General features: G+C 34.1%; 1 protein-coding gene across 1 annotated transcript in view; it reads left to right on the top strand.

Annotated features, from left to right (window-relative positions):
- LOC108917258 (ATP-binding cassette sub-family A member 3-like) overlaps window positions 1–21,014 on the top strand; it is a 41,156-nt gene that overhangs the window by 13,503 nt on the left and 6,639 nt on the right. Inside the window, exons 7-15 of the mRNA XM_023453977.1 lie at window positions 893–1,093; window positions 3,914–4,359; window positions 4,418–4,583; window positions 7,120–7,337; window positions 8,342–8,499; window positions 9,752–9,806; window positions 10,496–10,789; window positions 13,727–13,951; window positions 16,943–17,213. Of these exons, the coding sequence (XP_023309745.1) occupies window positions 893–1,093; window positions 3,914–4,359; window positions 4,418–4,583; window positions 7,120–7,337; window positions 8,342–8,499; window positions 9,752–9,806; window positions 10,496–10,789; window positions 13,727–13,951; window positions 16,943–17,213 (2,034 nt within the window). The remainder of the gene's footprint in view (window positions 1–892; window positions 1,094–3,913; window positions 4,360–4,417; window positions 4,584–7,119; window positions 7,338–8,341; window positions 8,500–9,751; window positions 9,807–10,495; window positions 10,790–13,726; window positions 13,952–16,942; window positions 17,214–21,014) is intronic.

The raw sequence follows: 21,014 nt of genomic DNA on the forward strand, positions 1-21,014 counted from the left end.
AAGGTTGATTAAAGTGTGATAAAAGTAATAAATTTTATCATTGGTTCTTATAATTTGTGTTACATAAAAGAATAGAAAAAATCTCAATAACCCTTCTGGAACCAAATCGAATATAATCCGGAATTTTCTAAAAAACGTCAATATAAAAATGTAAAAAAAAAATTCTGAAATGAGTATAAAAATTAAGGGGCGATAGAATATTAAAGAATGATACATTTTCTATGGATCAACAGTCGCCTTTTGTCTTTAAGATAAGGGCAGATGATTTTGTTTAAATTCTAATTAATTTTAATGACGATATATGACATTGAAATTCAGTACAGATAAGTGAGTCAGTGGTATTAGAGTTTGACCATCTGGTAGAATCCATTAGTTGAACAATTAGAAGTATTTTTTTTATTTCCACAAACTCTTGAAATCTATGAAACATTATGGCAACTTTTCACAGAGAATTTCGCCGTGATCTGAAATATTTGTTTCAATTTTGTAATTCCGTGAAATCATCATCATTTTCTTTCCCTTGTTACCCCGTAATGAATTTTATGCTGAATAAACAGAGCACTTTTAAGTTTTTCAATGGTGTTTCATAAGCACGAGAAAATTGAATAACGTGCCAAAAGAATATAGAAAAACGGAAAATTGTAAAGGTGATGATGATTTCTCGGGGACAAAAATCTAACTCCACAGTGAAATTCTTGCGAAAATGGTTGAAACAGTTTCCGAAATACATGTTTCACCACGAAGTAACAACTTGTATAGTTTTATTATTAGCTTTGTAAGGTAAAAATGCACAAATAATGCTCTCCGTTAGTAGTGGGAATGCTACTGATGGTCAAAAGTGTTCCATAACGGCAAATTAGGTCAAAGCACTGATACATAGAGATGGTTTCAGGTATTCAATGGGCGACAGTATTTCAGCCGTACAGGCCATCTGAATCGATATCACTGGGACTGATAATGGTAATGCTCACTGTTGATACAGTCCTTTATATGCTTATTGCCATATATGTGGAGGCGGTTTTTCCTGGGGAGTACGGGGTGCCCAAGCCATGGTATTTCTTGTGTACGTGTAGTTATTGGCACCTTCACAAACGTAAGTATATACTACGACCTTTACCGACACACAGCAGATCCAACGCCGCTATCAGCGGTCAAAAGTAAAAGATTCTAAAACTGTGCTATACAGGGTTTATCTAAATAACACCGAAAAAAATCAAGGGGCGATTCTCCGATGAAAATTAATAGGGGTCTTTGGTATAAAATTTTTTGAAAAAATCCTCCCCTGAAAAGTTACGACCCTCCTAAAATTACAAAAAAAAATTGTTTTTCTTTTTTATCTTCCACGTACATCAAGCTAAAGAAAGCAAACTTGGTGAACATTATCTGTCAATAAAACTACACTTTTTGAATTTTTTTCAACCCTGAACTATTTTTGTAAGGGGTTGAAATAATCAACCCCTATGACATTTTTTCTTATAATTTTTTTTTCGATAAAATTTTTTCCTTTTAAAAAATATGTCTAAAAAACCCCATTCATTTACTAACTTTTTGATCTCTTCAAGTTTCTTCGAAAAGTTAAGGATTTATGACAAAAAAAAATAAATGTATTGTAATGTATTTTTAAAAAGATGAGCTGTTTAACGCGAGTGTATTTTGCCGAAAGATCTAGTGGCCTGTTCTTTACAATGGAATCCGTAGAAACAAATGTCAATGTCATTTATTGTTACTGTTTCTTACTATTTCACAAGTTTCATGATTTTGTGTAGAAAATATTAGTTAATAAACCGAAAATATGGTTAACTATTCGAATTTAGAAATGGCAGATATGCATTTTACATATGGGTATGCTAACGGTAATGCATTGGAAGCGCAAAGACTTTATGCTGAACAGTACCCAGAGCGTAGATTACCCCACCATACTACGTTCACAAATATTCACCAACGCTTGCGGGAACTTGGAAAATTTGAAAAGAGAAGTCATGACTGTGGCCGTAGCCGAGAAGTTAGAACTGAAGCTGTCGATGAAGCCGTACTTAATTTAATTGAGGAATCCCCAGAAACTAGTACCAGGAAAATAGCTCGTGTCCTAAATGTAAGCCATTCGGTAGTTTTTAGAATTTTAAAAGAACAACAGTTATATCCCTATCATCTCCAACGGGTGCAGTCGTTACTGATTCGAGATTTTTTACCACGTGTGGTTTTTTGTCAATGGCTTATTAATATGATCGGCCAAGCGCCGCAGTTCTTAAGAAATATTTTATTTACTGACGAGGCGAATTTCTCAAGAGACTGTATTAGAAATTTTCGTAACAATCATATTTGGGCTGAGGAAAATCCTCATGACTTTTTTGAAGGAAATCATCAGTATCAATTTTCATTAAATGTGTGGCTCGGAATTATCGACGATCATTTAATTGGTCCCTATTTTCTTCCACGACGATTAGATGGTGACTCATATTGTCATCTTCTCGAAGAATTACCTATTATTCTTGAAGAAGTTCCCATTCAAATTAGGCAACGTTTATGGTTTATGCACGACGGTGCACCAGCCCACTTTAGTATACGTGCAAGACGTCACTTGGATGAGGTGTATGCCAATCGATGGATAGGTCGAGGAGGATATGTAAATTGGCCAGCCCGCTCCCCTGACCTTAATCCTTTGGATTTTTGCATATGGGGATATCTGAAATCTTTGATCTACTCAAGGCCAGTTGAAGATATCAATGATTTGCGAAACCGCATTGTAGCAGGGTGTGAAACGATAAAAAATTCACCAGGAATATTTGAACGCATACGCAATTCTATGAGAACAAGAGTAGATGCTTGTATTGAAGCTGAAGGCAATCATTTTCAACATTTTTTGTAGATTGTATTGTCAATATCCGACAGATTTTTATTTTTTGTTACTGTTATAACATTATTCATCATTTGTTCACTTTTAGTCTAAGTTCCAAACTTCTTAGCCTAGTAGAATCATAGGTCAACTATTTGGTTGAGTGTTTTTTAATAAAATGTTATTTAATATGACAATAAATGACATTGACATTTGTTTCTACGGATTCCATTGTAAAGAACAGGCCACTAGATCTTTCGGCAAAATACACTCGCGTTAAACAGCTCATCTTTTTAAAAATACATTACAATACATTTATTTTTTTTTGTCATAAATCCTTAACTTTTCGAAGAAACTTGAAGAGATCAAAAAGTTAGTAAATGAATGGGGTTTTTTAGACATATTTTTTAAAAGGAAAAAATTTTATCGAAAAAAAAATTATAAGAAAAAATGTCATAGGGGTTGATTATTTCAACCCCTTACAAAAATAGTTCAGGGTTGAAAAAAATTCAAAAAGTGTAGTTTTATTGACAGATAATGTTCACCAAGTTTGGTTTCTTTAGCTTGATGTACGTGGAAGATAAAAAAGAAAAACAATTTTTTTTTGTAATTTTAGGAGGGGCGTAACTTTTCAGGGGAGGGTTTTTTCAAAAAATTTTATTAATTTTCATCGGAGAATCGCCCCTTGAATTTTTTCGGTGTTATTTAGATACACTCTGTATAATAATGCACTATTGGTATAAAACTCGTACATCGTCCAAAGCTTGAAGTTGATTAAAACAATAGAAAATTGTTTTACCAACAAGTAACATTGAATTCATAACCGCCCAAAACATAACCTGTTCAACTTTTAAAATCACAGTACATATAACTTCATCTTGTAGTAAAAATTTAAGAAAATGTTTAAAAATAATTTGGTTTTTTAAATACATTATTTGAAATAAACTAAATGTTACCTACTTGTCTTATTTCACATTTAAATTAACATTCATTAGAGATAATGGTGAGTTCATCTCATCCGAAAAATTTAATATTTTAAAGAAGCGACTTCAAGTGATAATAACTTTTTAGAGGATTCAGATGTGAGCTTAGTTGGAAACCGTGCCAACACCGGAGAATTTTTCGAATCTGAACCACAAAACTTGGCAGTCGGAATACAAATCACAAACCTCAGAAAGGTGTTTCGCAAGAAGGCAGCCGTTGAAGATTTATCTTTAAATATGTACGAGAATCAAATAACAGTCTTGCTGGGACACAACGGTGCTGGCAAAACGACCACCATGTCCATGTTAAGCGGCATGATAACGCCCACTAGCGGCACTGCAAAAGTCAATGGGTTCGATATCCGAACAGAAATAGATGGCGTAAGACAAAGTCTGGGTCTTTGTCCACAGCACAACGTCATCTTTGACGAATTGACTGTAGAGGAACATTTGTACTTCTTTAGTAAACTGAAGGGCCTTAGTAAAGATGAAATTAATGCGGAAATCAACAAGTACGTTAGTCGATTGGAGTTGGAACCTAAGGTAAGAGATTTGTTTAGGACGACACAATCAACTTTAAAAGTGAGATTTCACGTTTTAGAGAAAAGCCCGAGTTTCATCACTGTCAGGTGGGATGAAGCGCAAGCTGTGCATCGCAATAGCACTTTGTGGCTACTCAAAGGTATTGATGTTGGACGAACCCACGGCTGGTATGGATCCTTCAGCTAGGAGAGCCGTGTGGAATCTGTTGTTGAGTGAAAAAGAAGGTAAGTTTTTTGTTCATATGCATACTTGCATAAGGCATAGCGAGGAAAAATAAGTTAGTAGGTAGTTGCAAATTTACTTTTCATAAAGTCAAACTGACAAGGACTGATAGTATTTCTCTTATCATGGTTATAGAAACAGTTTCAAAAGCTTTTATAAATTTGATATTGTAAATGGATTATACGTCATATGTCATATGTATCTCGATTTTTGAATATCGAACGTAGTATCACTACATATTATATTATAAAACAAATTCCTCCACCGCGTCTGTCTGTCTGTTCGCGATAAACTCAAAAACTACTGCACCGATTTTCATGCTGTTTTCACCAATTGGTAGAGTGGTTCTCGAAGAAGGTTTTAGTATATAATTTGTTAAGTTTTTGTATACATTAACGATATTTGTTGGAGGTGTCGGAAAAAGATAAGCCGTCTGGGAGCTTTCAACGAAAACGCTGCCTAAACACTTTGAGATATAACAAAATAATGTATGGTGGAATTTTGTATCTTATAGATGTCTACAGAAAAGTCCGCGATGGCATATGTCTATTTCTTAAGGGTAACATACTATATCCATTTTAATACTTTAGGGCAATTATATACGGTATTAATCCTTATCATTTTAAATACGTTAGTTGGCTTGAGGATTTCATGAAGATTATTTTATCTCTTTACACCATGCAAATTAAATGAATACCTTAGGAGATATAGCAAAATCAAAATAATGCGCAACGAAATTAATTTCGTGTCGCCGTGATTCGACCGGGCTGCGCGGGCGCCCCATGACCCCGCGCCTCGCGTCCGAGCCGGGGGGGTCCGAAAGTTTATGTAGTGTATCAATGTATGGTGGAATTGTGTATCTTATATATGCCTACAGAAAAGTCCGCGATGGCATATGTCTATATGTTAAAGATAACATACTACCTATATCCATTTTAATACTTTAAAAAATTGGCAATTATAAAGCGGTAATGTAAAAGCTATTTACACAAATACGGTATTAATCCTTATCATTTTAAATAAGTTAGAGGCTTTAAGCATTTCATGCACATTATTTTACTCTTTTACACCATATAATTTAAATGAATATCTTAGGAGTAATCGCAAAAAAATTACGGACGCGAGAATAAAATTCAAGCGCCTCGCTTCGCTTGATGCGATCGCCGACCCTCCCCCCGCACCGTCTTGCCTACTGTTTAGCTAATAAGCCGAACGATAACGCGCGCGTGATCCTTTAATAAACTGACTTGGAGCGAATGGAGGTGACGACTGACGACTGTGTTTTCTTTCTGGGTGTTGTTGGAAAGTTATAATTGCGTTCGATATTTTAAGGTCACATTTTTGTTTTGTATTTGTTGTCTTTAGGTAGTCGGAACATACATAGATACTTGCAAACATACTTTTATTTCATTGAGTTTTAATAATTTTTTTTTTTTTTTTCTTATTGTGAATCATTTAAAACTTCATAGTCGCATTTTTGTTTCGTGTTTGTTTTCTTTAGGTAGTTAGATACCTAACTACTTATTAATTAAAATTGGTAGTCCTGAACATAGGTACTTTAATTTAATTCGTTTTATATTCATATTGTTGGTAGTTACCTATATTGTTTTAAATTTAAAGGTTTGGCATTTTTAGTTTTGAGTTCGTTTGTTGTCTTTAGGTATACAGATATATCGCGAATTATTTTAAAATTAATATTAGGGTCGCATTAGATGAAAGATGATTGATTTTTTGTTTGTTACGATTTAACTCAAAAACTACTCAACCAATTGTACAACTAATACATTTGAGGATGAAGGACGAAATGTTATTAGGCCGGTTTGTGATTCTAGTATCGATTTTGATTCTAGGTCTCAATTCTTTAAACATATTTTTTGACTCAATATAACCGTAATAAAATTCTTGTTGCTGTTCATCTTCCTTGAAACTGGGACTGAACCAAGGATGATATTTATTGACATTGATTTTTGACTACATCAATTTAAATTAGTTTGTATTAATTTTAACGTTATTGATCAACACATGATTAATAGCAAGTAGCATATACAAAGCTATACATAGATCTCCAATATTCTAGACTAGAGTTTAAACTGTTGGCAACTTTAAATCTCTTTCATTTAACGAAATGGTGTTAAGTTTTCCAAGGGAGGTCCTTTTATTGATGTCTATATTTCTTAGGCAACTATTGCACACAATAAAAAGAAGACGAGTACATACCAGAGTTTCTAATCTTTTGAATGAGAAAATTTATCGAAGGTATATAAAAATTTGAATATTAGAATTCTTCTCAAAATTGATGCTTGCGTAACATGGTGAAGAGGGCCAACCCCTTGTCAACATTTAAGAGACCACATACAGAACACACATACTAGCTAATAAAGGACAAGCAGTATAACAATTTTGTTGTTTTCATGCTATTTGGGCGAGTCGTACGCAACCTTATACTTTCATGAGCGCATTATTTTATGCTATAATTTCATTATTAAATTACATTTTTATGCTGTAGGATCTAGTAAAAAAAAAAACTGTTTATTTTAGGACGCACAATGTTACTGACCACTCATTTTATGGACGAGGCAGATCTGTTGGGTGATAGGATAGCCATTATGGCGGCAGGAAAATTACAATGCTGCGGATCCAGTTTTTTCCTGAAAAAGAAATTTGGAGCGGGCTATAGCCTCATCATAGACAAATCTCGAGATTGCGATCCAGCCCAAGTTACAGCATTGTTGGGGAAATATGTACCCAACATTGAGGTATTCTTTATTTATTGATTTGTTGCCTTCAGAATAAAACTAAAAATGTAGATAACTAAATTTGCATACGTAGTACCTTCCACAGGTCTCAAAATATCCCCTTTTTTGTCCAGAATTGTGAAAACCTCTTGTGCTCCTTCTTCTCCCTTTCGTAAGTGTTTCTACCGCAAAAATTATTTCTGTCATTATTCTTGCTTCCAAAATTTGTTGTAGTATCTAGAGAAGATCATTTTTTCCAAATTTATGTCTCTGATTTCCATCAAGGAATTCAACATGTCTTCCTCCTCCACTGGCTACGAATACTAAATGCAAATATTTAATCTGTTCATCTATTATATAACTCTCTGCATTGATTGTACCTCTTGAAAGCAGCTTGGTAACGGACTTTTCCAGCATTACATTGAAAATTCCGTCTTAAAGTCTCAATTCATTTCCTTCATAGAGCCCAAGTTTTGCCTCATCTGCGTCCTTACATCCAGTAACAGTCGGCTTGAAGTGTCCTAGTTTCCTTCTCTTCACTATTTCAAACCTACTAATACATTCTTGTTTCTACCTTTTACCTACCAGACCTACCTTTACTCCAACAAAATTCAAAGTATTTTCCAGTCTCGCAATTTTCTCACTTATCTCCATCACTTCGTTTCTTAGCGTTTACTCCTGAATTTTAATGCCTTCTTCTCTAAACGTGGCTGAATCTGTGACATTACACCAATAGGCACTTCTAGATCGTAAATAACCTTCTGAAGCTCATTCCCCATTAGGCAGCTAACAATACCGCTGAACCACCTTATATTTTCCTTTATTTCGACTTGTGTGTTTTTATTGTCTCTCATGAACTTCCGTAGATTTCTCATATCCGTGTCCAGATCTCTAAACTATGTGTGTACTTTGTTCCTGAAAACCAGTTAGTAGTCCAGTCATTGCAGTGCCTGACCATAGCACTTCGCAAAAAGTATTTTGCTGTTTAGTGAAAAAATGGTACATATTTAGTTGTTTTCTTGTAGGTTCGAAGCAACGCAGGTTCCGAACTATCATATATTTTAGAGCAAAACTACAGTTCCCAATTCGAATCCATGCTAAAAGATTTGGAAAATAATTCAAAAAGATTGGGAATCCTGGGTTATGGTATTTCCTTGACTACAATGGAGGACGTATTCATGAAGTGAGTATTTCCAAGAAGATAATTAGATGGAGTTTTAAATTCAGGATACTTGTAAGGAGAGTACAAATTAACTTTACCACCCCTCGTGGATAAATTGTATGAGAAAAATAATATTTCTTCTTTATAAAAGAAATAATGTTGCATGGAATAAATTCAATAATAGTTGATTTTTAGGGTTGGACAGGAAGCAATAACAAGATCAGAAAGTAGTAAACAGAATCTGAACAAAGATCGAAGATGTAAGCAAAATTTTTTATCTTAATTTTTCTCTTTCAAATGTTTAATCGTTCAGCTATTTATTACCTATAAATAACGTATTAAACAGTCTAGCTTTAATAGTAATAAAGAGTTTTCATCCTGTTTGTACATATTGCTTGTGGTGAGAAAATTAAAAAAATTAATAAAATAATCATTTGTTCCAAAATATAGGTTTTATAGACTAAAAGGAGTTGACTCAAATATTTGGCTTTATAACACTATTTTATTTCTCCGCTTTCAATACCGTAAGTGATTTTTTATAGGTTTGGAAGTTTAAGACTGGTTTATATCACATCCTAATAAATGTATTTGCCCTTGTATAAAAACAGTTACAAATAAAGGAAAATTGATAGAAATTGGTGGCAAAAACGGGATTTTGAGGATTAATAGTTTTAAAGGATACAAAGAAATTTATAATTAGTGAATACTTTGAGACCATCATTAACAACATCTCTCCATCCATACACAAACGGCATGGTGAAGAGATTTAGTTTTAGACCCTGAAGAATCACCGTTAACGAACATCAAACTCTTTGTATAGACCTGTCTATCAGCAGTCTATGAAACTACTGGAAGAACATCAATTAGCATAGTCTTCAGCAGAGAGTTGAGGCTACAGTTTGACGTTATTTTTGGCCACCCCGAAAATCGGGCTGTCGTACTGGCAGACTACCCATTCGTATCGCCGTAGATCACACTACTAACATCATTGACATTTTCAAATAAGGAGGCACATTCATTTTTACACTATCACATGTGGGAATTCCACGAAATGAAGAAGCAGACAGCAGCAAACCAATACGAAACAGATCTTGGAATTCCAATCAGAGATAAAGATGTGAATGCTGAAAGCAGAAGGGTATATGATGAAGAGTGGCAAAATATGTGTAGCGATGGAGAAACTTCTTGCCTTAAGATCCATCCCAATGTTACAAAAATGGCAATCTCCATTAAAATTAACTAGAAGAGAACAAACAGTTATCAAACGCATAAGAGTGATATCAGCACATTTCCTAAGGGTCAAAGGACATTTCCACTATGCCCAAACTGTGAAACAGAACTCACAGATATTAATTTTTTCTCTCAAATCAATTTAGATTAGAATATTTACACCATTGTGCAAAAGCAGTCATTAATACATGTAATATAACACCATCTTTTTTAAACCAACAATCAACTTCTGATGGACTTGGTTTTGGCCCATCCATCGGAGGGATACACTCGTGAAAGCTGAGAAATAATAATAATTTTTGTACTATTGANAATATTTACACCATTGTGCAAAAGCAGTCATTAATACATGTAATATAACACCATCTTTTTTAAACCAACAATCAACTTCTGATGGACTTGGTTTTGGCCCATCCATCGGAGGGATACACTCGTGAAAGCTGAGAAATAATAATAATTTTTGTACTATTGATATTAGTAAGACTAAAAGAATCCTTACGAAAAATATCCTGTACTATAATCAACACATTTCCTTAACCATTATATGTCATTAATAAATATTACTATCTCGAATCCAAAGCTACGGAATTGAACAAACGCAAATATGACTTCGAAAACAAAAAATATAACTCTATACACGAACAACGGTACGAGATAGGACTGTCGTTTGTTAAAAAAGATCTCAATATTTAATTCACTGAAACTGGAACCATATTATTTTTCTATTTCAGTGATCACTCAAATGCGTCCCCATTTTACTGGCGGTTTAAACCTCGTGGGCAACCAGTTCCAAGCCATGTTCATGAAGAAGTACCTTACTACATGTCGGTCTTGGCGCCTGTTCCTGACCCAGATAGTCATTGCGATTGTATTCGTTGTCTTACCTGCCATGAACGTTGGAAAAGAAGACGATGGATCATTATCACCAGCTCATTTGGATTTAAGAGCTTTTAGGAATCCGGTAGTATTGGTGGAAGATTTATCAAATTCCATATATCTAGAAACGTATTTGGATTATTTGAAGAGGAACAGTTATAGCTATAAGAATACAGAAAAATTATCGGGAAAAATTTTGGATCTGGTAAGTTTTATAGTAAAAGTGTAATATATATATATATATATATATATACAGGGTAGCCCATCGAAAACGTACCGCAAGGCATTATAGGGTAGTAATGAACTTTTCGGCAAAATCCAAAAACAGGTAAAGTTTGCTTCTGAGGGGGACAACTTTTGGCGCAAAAAGCATAGCAAAATCTTCAACCCCCTAAGTGGGGGTGCCATCCCCCAAATTTTTTTAAATGGGAATGGGGGTCAAGTGGGGGGTCATTAGAAAGGGCTTTTAATTCTCTATACATCGATTCTTACTTTTTGAAAATCGATCCATTATTTTAGAAAATATGCAGCTTTGAAAATACGAACAATATTTTTGACGAGAAATGCGAAAATCGATTTAATTTTACTTCAAAACTTACGGTATTAGCTTGGTAAATTCCTTCAAAAGAATTCGCTGTTTTTTTTTTTGTGATTTGCGAATTCTTTAGCCTGATTTTGGTGAGCAAAAAATTGTCCGCTTTTTGTTTCGTATTTAGATAGGCCACAAGAAGTTGCTAGATAACTGTCTTGTGACTTGTAGTTGAAGAGTACCAATACTGCCGAGTCTTTTAAATTGATTAATTATGGTGTACTCAATTCCAGAAAGAGTAGAAATTATTGAGCTTTTTTTCAAAAACAATGAATGCGGAAATCGGGTCGCCGAACTGTTCAACCAACGGCATCCTGAGAAACATGCGTCTGGAAAAATTGTTCGCGAATTGGTGGCCAAATTTCGCGAAACTGGCTCCGTTCATAACAAAAAGAGGCAGGTTGAAAATCCGGTACTAAATGAACCTACGGAAATAGCGGTATTGGGGCAAGTGGCAATGGATAGTACGCTGAGTACAATGCAATTGGCTACTGCGACAGGAGTGAGTCGTACAAGTGTCCAACGAATATTAAAAAAATACAAATTCCATCCTTATAAGATTCGGCTAGTGCAAGAGCTAAATGAAGACGATTTTGATCGTCGTTTGCAATTTTGCGAAATAATGACTGAACGAGCGATAAACGATAATTTCCTCTTTAATGTGTGTTTTTCGGACGAGTGTACGTTCTTCTTGAATGGTTTAGTGAATCGCCATAATTGTCGTTACTGGGCTGATACCAATCCAAGGATTTTCCATGAGACACACTCCCAACACCCCCAGAAGTTGAATGTATGGGCAGGTATTTTTGGAAATTCCATTGTAGGTCCTTTTTTCCTTCCTGGAAATTTGACAGGCGATATGTACTTGGATTTACTACAAAATGTCATCGACCCAGCTCTAACAAATATCATAGAGGACGACCCTGCTTACAATGAACACGAACTGATTTTCCAGCAAGACGGAGCTCCTCCACATTACTCGCTCAATGTGCGCAATTACCTAAATGAGACGTTTCCAGGACGCTGGATAGGACGAAGAGGTGCAATTGAGTGGCCCCCTCGGTCACCCGACTTAAATCCTTTAGATTTCTTTCTCTGGGGGCACATTAAAAGCAAAGTTTACAGCACTCCACCTGATACCTTGGAAGATCTGCGAGGACGAATCATTAATGTATGTCGCGAAGTAACACCGCAAGTGCTCCAGAATGTTCGACAACGGTTTGAAGACAACCTGTATCATTGTATGCAAGTTGGCGGACAACATTTTCAGCATTTACTTGACTAATACCGTAAGTTTTGAAGTAAAATTAAATCGATTTTCGCATTTCTCGTCAAAAATATTGTTCGTATTTTCAAAGCTGCATATTTTCTAAAATAATGAATCGATTTTCAAAAAGTAAGAATCGATGTATAGATAATTAAAAGCCCTTTCTAATGACCCCCCACTTGACCCCATTCCCATTTGAAAAAATTTAGGGGATAGCACCCCCACTTAGGGGGTTGAAGATTTTGGTATGCTTTTTGAGCCAAAAGTTGTCCCCCTCAGAAACAAATTTGACCTGTTTTTGGATTTTGCCGAAAAGTTCTTTACTACCCTGTAATGCCTTGCGGTACATTTTCGATGGGTTACCCTGTATATATACTGTACTGGAACATAGAACAACATTAACAAAAATTTTGAGCAAAAATCTTATCATTGATCTTCTTCTTCTTTATGTTTACTTATATCACTAGGCTTGAATTATATTCAGAAATGTTTTCGATGTTCAGTCGAATTATTTATTCAGGTGCCGTATTGCCAAGAAAATTACACACCAAAATTGCAAATAAAATAAAAAATCAAACCTGATATTATGAAATTGAATCATTGAAATAAAAATGTGAAGGAATCATTGAGTTTATAAGCTAGTCCTGTATATTTAATGAAGAAAGCTATGCCAAGCGTCCTGATTTGCTATTGCCATCACGTAACAGTAATTGTTTAGTCAATGTGAACCTTTGTAGAAATTATTGTGTAGTGTTTTGACAACCAGTCTCTTCGGTAAAGAAGATCAATTAGGAATCCAAAAATATGTTCAAAATCTTATACAAAAAAATAGCAAAAGGTCTAAAACAATCGTATGGAAAAGGTTCATCGAGTTTCATTTGCAAATTGTATAACTGTATATCTTGAAAACGACGGAATTTTTGATAAAAATCATTCTTTAAATTTGTATTTTTGACAACCAGTATTTTAAAATGAAAAATGGCTTAAGAAAAATCCTATTATTTTAACCGAAAGAATACGTAGTTAACGGTTGGATCTACATTCTTGGTAGCTACCTTCCTAATGCAAAGTTGAAGAAATTTCTAATAACAATAGCATATACAGGGTCGGAAAATCCCCATGGTTCATCGGCCGCTACGTGAGAACGATAAAGTAAGTCATAGAAATTCGTGCGATAGAGAAAGATAGCTATAATGAAGGCGTCTAATAGTCACCGCACATTTCGCCCTTCCACAAATAAGAAGTGGATCTTGCTTGTGGAAGGTACAACATGTAACATTTTTCAGATCAAAAATTCCCCTCTGGAAGTTTGGGCAAATTATATTGTGTCAGCTACTTTCGACAAGGAAGGAAATAAGGACCATATAACTGCTTGGTTCAATGATGCCTATCACTCTGCTGGAATCTCGTTGGCACTTGTGTTAAACGCTGCATTCAAGAAAGCATTGGATTGTAAAGAATGTTCGATACAGTTCATAAATCATCCGATACCTTACGACCTCGATAAAAAAGTAAGACTTAAATAATAAAACCAATACTTTCATAATTATAATATTTTATAACCACAGAAATGACCTAGGTGTTTAACGAGACCAGTTTTTATAAACAATTTTTTAAAAATGTTGGTACATCTAGATATTTATTAAAGAATCAGTTATTATGGCAACTTTATACTAGATGTTCGGAAGCGCATAGCAATTTGATATGGGACATCAAACAATTTTGTTTTTTTATATTTTTACAAGTCATAAAATACAGGGTGTAACTAAATAAGTGTAAAACATTTAAGGGGGTGATTCCTCATCGAAAAAAAGATAGGATCTTTCATATAAAGAAACTTCATTGGAGCATCCCTTGTTAAGACACAGCCCCTTAAAGGGGGTACATAAAATTTGTTTAACAATTCTTTTCACAAGCACTAAACAAGTTACAATATTGAAATTAACTTGACATTTTCTATTACCAAAACGACACTTAGCCAGTAATTTATTTGGTTTACCCCATGGTTGTAAGGGGTGGAAAACGCAACCCCTAAAATTTATTTCCAACGTAACTTTTTGTCTTATTATTTGTTTACCATTTAAAAATTTATTTCCGATAGCCTGTTTCATTCTAAAAAAAAATGTCTCTTGAATTTTTTGCCCAAATTAAACCAGTTCGCAGCAAAAAATTATTTTACGAACAACTACAGAGATACATCGTCATAAATGCGGACTGGATTTACTGTTATTTTGTAGTTACTACCTGCATTAAATGATTAAAGGGGAATAATCAAAACTAATTTATTAATAACAAAACATACAACATGTAGAAATCATAGTAAATGTTCAATATGTCTACCTTCAGACATTACGCATGCGTCTAGACGTCGGCGCATTGAGCCACGTATTCGCTCAAATATTCCTGGAGTCTCTCTAATTACCCTGCACGCATCGATAATGCGGTTTCTTAAGTCCTCTACATCGCGAACAGGAGTACGATAAACCAAATGCTGCAAATGGCCCCAAGTAGACAAATCCAGAGGATTGAGATCCGGGGATCGAGCGGGCCAATTCTGTGGTCCTCCTCGACCTATCCACTGATTTGCATATGTTTCAGTTAAATGCTGACGTGCTACTTGACTAAAATGGGCGGGAGCCCCATCATGCATAAAAACCATATCCCTTCTGACGCCCAAAGGAACTTCCTCCAGCAGTACGGGGGGATGCACTTTTCTTAAAAATTGAACGTATGCCTCACCATTTAATCGAGGAGGTAGAAAATGAGGCCCAATTAAATAATCCCCAATAACTCCGACCCACACCTTAAGAGAAAACTGTTCTTGATGGTTAGTTTCGACAATAGCGTGATGGTTTTCATCAGCCCATATGTGGTAATTATGAAAATTAATAATCTTGTCCCGAGAAAAACTACATTCGTCTGTGAATTCGATCGTCTTCAGAAAGTCACGATTTCTTCTAATCATTTCCAGCATCCAATTGCAAAATTCAAGACGGTTCGGAAAGTCTCGCGGTAACAGTGCCTGTACTCGTTGCAGATGGTAAGGGTATAAGAGATGTTCCTTTAAAATTCGAAATACCGTCATATGATCAACATTTAGCTGGAAAGCAATCTTTCTAGTACTGGTAGTAGGTTGTTCTTCTATCAAATTAAGTACTGCTGCCTCAAGCTGTGGTGTTCTTACTTCTCGATGGCGACCACAATCCTGCGTTCTTTTGTTGAATGAACCATATTCACGTAATCGTTGATGAAGTCAGACAAATATTCTATGTGAAGGATGCTGCCGTTGAGGATACATTTCAGCATATCTTGTAGAAGCTTCTAACCCATTCCCCTGCGACAGACCGTAAACGTAATGCATATCAGCCATTTCCTCATTTGTGTATGCCATTTTAATAACAAGTGAATTATTAAAGTAACAAATTAAGAACAGAACAATACACAATTAGTATTACTTCAATTTCAAAAATTTACAAACTGACAGCTTGATTCCAATTTAATTGTCAGTATCGCTAATGGCGGCCTACTAGATAAATTAGTTTCGTATTTTCGTTTTATGGCGATATGTATCTTGTTCGTAAAATAATTTTTTGCTGCGAACTGGTTTAATTTGGGCAAAAAATTCAAGAGACATTTTTTTTTAGAATGAAACAGGCTATCGGAAATAAATTTTTAAATGGTAAAAAAATAATAAGACAAAAAATTACGTTGGAAATAAATTTTAGGGGTTGCGTTTTCCACCCCTTACAACCATGGGGTAAACCAAATAAATTACTGGCTAAGTGTCTTTTTGGTAGTAGAAAATGTCAGGTTAATTTCAATATTGTAACTTGTTTAGTGCTTGTGAAAAAAATTGTTAAACAAATTTTATGTACCCCCTTTAAGGGGCTGTATCTTAACAAGGGATGCTCCAATGAAGTTTCTTTATATGAAAGATCCTATCGTTTTTTCGATGAGGAATCACCCCCTTAAATGTTTTACACTTATTTAGTTACACCCTGTATATTGTTCCAGAGCAAAATGGATTTCGATTTTTTCTGCAGTAGCTGAGTATTTGGTAGGACTTGAATACAATTAATTTAAATTAATAAACTTAGCACAAATGTGCTTAGTTTAAGAGCTAGAAGGCCCTGAAGTATAAATTTATTTTTTGTTATAAAACGACTTATGCGATTTTGATAAAATTTGGCACGTTGACATAGCTATATGGGACAAAATGCTCTATGTCAAAATTGTGATAAATATCAATCCATACAGATAAAATAAAATTGGTAACTTATTTACCACAAAGTAGAATTGATAAGATTTGATCTTGCTAACAAAAATACGCTCGTTTCGTAAAATCTACTGTCATTGAAAATCAAATTACGACAAAAGCATCAGGGTATTCGAGTCTTATTGACACACCTATTTTGTTTCAACATTTTCATACCGATGTATGCTCTTTTACATCGATTATTAGTTATAAATGAATTAAATTAATAAGGAACAAATATTTTCAGGTACTTCAACTCACTGGTGAAGATAAGACAGGTGTATTATCGAATCAAGCAAGTTCCCTGGCATTTATATCTGCGATTTATGTAATTTTTATAATAAGAGAAAGAGTGTCCAAGTTCAAACATCAACAGATGATCTCTGGAGCAAATGTGCTGGTATTCTGGTCAGCAACATTAATATGGGATTTCTTAACATTCGTTTTGATTTGTTTAGTTATTTTGGCTACCATTGCCTGTTTTCAAGTGGAAGGATTGAAAACCCCTTCTCAGTTAGGTATAAAAAAATAATTCAAAATTAAATAAACACCTAATGACGGCGACCTCAGTATTGTCTTCGAAAGGGGAAAACCGTCTAAATAGCTCGGAAAATTATGGTTAAAAAGATAAATGGTAGTTTCATTCGCAAAAGTCATGGCACAAATTCATTTGACGCAATACTAATTATGAACAGAATATTCTGAAATAACTCTTTCTATATTAAGCGATTTTTTCCAAATTTCGTATAGGTTCTTAAATATTTAAATTTTAAGAATTTATATTAAATTCAAAATAAACTACAGCTAAAAAAATAATTGGTAATAAAATTAACCACTGTTATTAGTTGAAGCTCTCTTTCCCCTAAATTTGACACCACGGCATCTAGTCTAATCATTATAGACATGAAACAGCCTGTTTCGGGAAAAAAATACTATTAGAAGTTTCTTTGAGGAATATTGTTTGGAAACGTGTTATAAACAAAATATCAAAAAATCAACTCGAGGCTAGTTGGGAAACTGTTATTCATAGTGGAAAAAAGTTTATACAAAAAAGGTAGGTATCAAATAAATCTGTAAAATAAGACAAGTCCGATTAAATTCTGATAATTTGTTTATGCGCAAGAGCTCAAAATGGTCGAAAATGGCCGTTTCTTTCAATTGCTAATAATTAATGCAATTTTCATCGCAGACACTTGTAATTCAGGATTTTTGAGGTTTTTTACACCCTTAATAAGTGGTAAAAATTTCAAGCCGAAAGCTTCATTGGTTTGGTGTTGGCGGAATTTGTTATCTAAGAAGACGATATTTTCAATTCATTTTTCCCAAACTCAAAGGCGTTGTATAGTTTCGATCATTAGTAGTTTTTGTACCTAAATAGTTGTATTAACATATGCATTTACTGAGAATTTAATTTAAATGTTAATATTTATTAAATTGTTAAGATAGGTAATTACTATTGTGCAAAACCGTACTTATCTTATCAACTTCGACGTCACCTGTTACATGAGTGTTGTATAATAATGAAAAAGTAATATTAACGGTTGGTAGAAGGAAGCGCAAAAAAGCAAACGTCTAGGTGGGGCATTCTGGAAGGAATTCTAAATAGTTGAAGATAGGCAGTTGAAGTGAGAACAGCGCGGAGTGAAAGTAAGACGATCGGCGGGCAGTGTGTCAAAAATATAGAAGTAGTGGAAAATTAAGTGTTTAACCGATATTAGTTAGCAGGTAATATTCTTTAAGTACTTTGTTGTTAATTGTTCTACGTAATTTTATGATTGTGATGTTTATAGATGTTTAATGATAATAATTCTTTGTATGTTTATTTAGCTTCCATTGCTTTATGCTCAACGGCATATATTTTTCTAAGGTAAAATTGTTACAATTATTATTAACGATTGCTCATTATTTATTTCATATTAAAATATATATACTGTCGTGATTGCCCAGACATTACAATAATGACTCCTTTGATTTACATCTAACTTGTTTTTGTCATGATTACGTTGTTTGAAAACATAGATGTTTCATAATAATAATTCTGTGTATGTTTAGCCTTCATTGTTTTATGCTCAGGGGCGTATATTTTTCTAAAATAAAATTGTTACAATTATTATTAACGATTGCTCATTATTTATTACATGTTAAAATATGTATATTGTCGTGACTGCCCATATATTGCAATAACAACTACTTTGTTTCACATTTAACTTGTTTTATCTTGATTACGTTGTTTTTTGATTTCTTGTGCTCACTTTATGTCATACGTCTATGCGAGCCTTGTTGAATTTACTAACATTTTCGCCCGTGCGGAATGAATCTGTGTTAGGCTGGATTGCTTCCCGTATGGGACTCCAGTGCTGGAACAGATCTTCCGAAATCTCAACTATAGCTGGATTGCCTCCCGTATGATGGGACTCCAGTACTTTCCGGCCCTGCCGGCTAACTAACAACAAACCTCTTCAGTTTTACTTGGAAGTGTGTATGTCTAATTCGAGTGAGGTGACATTTAGTGACACATTAAATGAGACAGTTTTTATTTATCATTAGTAAAGGATCCTAATGTATGCCTTTAGTTAAGGTTGTTTTGTATTTATATTTGGGTGGTAAGAGCAACGATCGTGGGTTTCTCTGCCATGCTCTTTCCCCACAGGAGCTCTAGGTGAGCCTGGCACTGTCATTTTATGTTAAATGGTTGTTAATGTTTTTGGTGTTCATTCTATTTGTTACATGTTTGATTAGAAGACTGTTGTACGTAAATAATAATGTTAGGTGTATTTACTCTGCTTTCGTTTTTATAAAATTAAACAATACATCCCCTCAAAAAAAGTTAGTAGCCAGCGCCTTCCGGTCAATTAAATATAGATGTATACAACGTAGGTATTCGTTATGACGATCACATAATTTTGGCCACAACTACGTTTATATGTTTTTTCGATCGAACCCGGTGTTGTTATACTACACTATAAAATGAAATAGTAACCTCTATAGTTTAGTAGCACTATTTTTCTTCGAATTAAAAAAAAAATCATTGTTCTAAGTTGATTAGAAGCTGAGATATTTTTTTTTTATTTAATCACAGTGACCTTAATTATTAATATTAAGAGCGGATTCGGATGTGACGCAAACTCGTGGCAGCTTTTTAAAAATGCAAAAAACATCGCCATTTTGAAATACTCGAGCGTAGACGATTCAGCTTGATGCCCTGGTCATGCTGATCCATAATCTGACGATTATTTGGAGGGGTTTTCTTAATGTGACGGTTTGAAAAATTTTTTTTTTCATATTTTTTTTTAAATTACTGAATGTGACCAATAAAAAGCACGGAAAATAGCATACAAATAAAAACAAATAATAAATTTTGTTGAAATTTGTAAAAAAAGTTTATTTTATTTTCTGCACACGTAAATTTATTTCTTTTAATTATAATACATATAAACACATATAATATATACATTTGGTAATCTCTTTCTCTGATAAAAATATGGATGATAAAGAAATAAGAGGTAAAAAAAATATGGCCAAGGTTAATAAAAAACGATGTTTTTAGTTTTTTATCGTTTTATTGGCAAAAATAAAAAATACGGGTCTCTTAAAATTGTCTTAAGAATCTATGACCAAGTTTTGTTGCATTAGCTTCTGGACACCCTGTACATAATTACAGAAAGAGTGATCAAAAATTTGATGTTTAATAACACATTAATAGCGATTTCCTGGTAAACGGTTACTTTTATCGGCATGAACAAAGAGTACAAATTTTTTTCTGATATTGTTTCTCTTTTCAATAATGTTTAAATTTCTGAGATGTCTAGCAAGAGAAAAAAGTTATGAACCAAACAAATTTTGAATTCTACGTAAAGTGCCCTCTAGCGGCGCATAATGAAATTTTTCTCCGACTGGTCCAATAGAGCTTCATCTACTTAGTGGGTGTGCCAAATAAGAAACTAGTCGAACATGAATTAAATAAGTTATTTAAATAGAAAAATAAAAAAAATAACTTTGACAAGTTGTAACTTGCAAACAATTGACAATTCGAAAAAAATTTTCATTACATACATATTGCTATTAGTTTAGTCCATAGAATCACCTCCAGGAGTTTCCTGACAGAGCTTCAGAACAACATGTATTTCCCTGCAGCTGCACCCGCTAAACTTTATTAACGATTTTTGTTACTTCGGCTTGTGGAAATCGGCAGATTATATTTTTCCCGTTATCCTTGAATTATTTCATTCAAAATAAAAAAAAATTGACTGCGCTCGAGAATGTCGAGATGACGTTTTTTTTTGCAACTTTGTGACCTTCCGACTGCCTTACGTCACGCT

Source organism: Anoplophora glabripennis, unplaced genomic scaffold (assembly GCF_000390285.2).
Source record: "Anoplophora glabripennis isolate ALB-LARVAE unplaced genomic scaffold, Agla_2.0 scaffold22, whole genome shotgun sequence".
Classification (NCBI taxonomy): Eukaryota; Metazoa; Arthropoda; class Insecta; order Coleoptera; family Cerambycidae; genus Anoplophora; species Anoplophora glabripennis.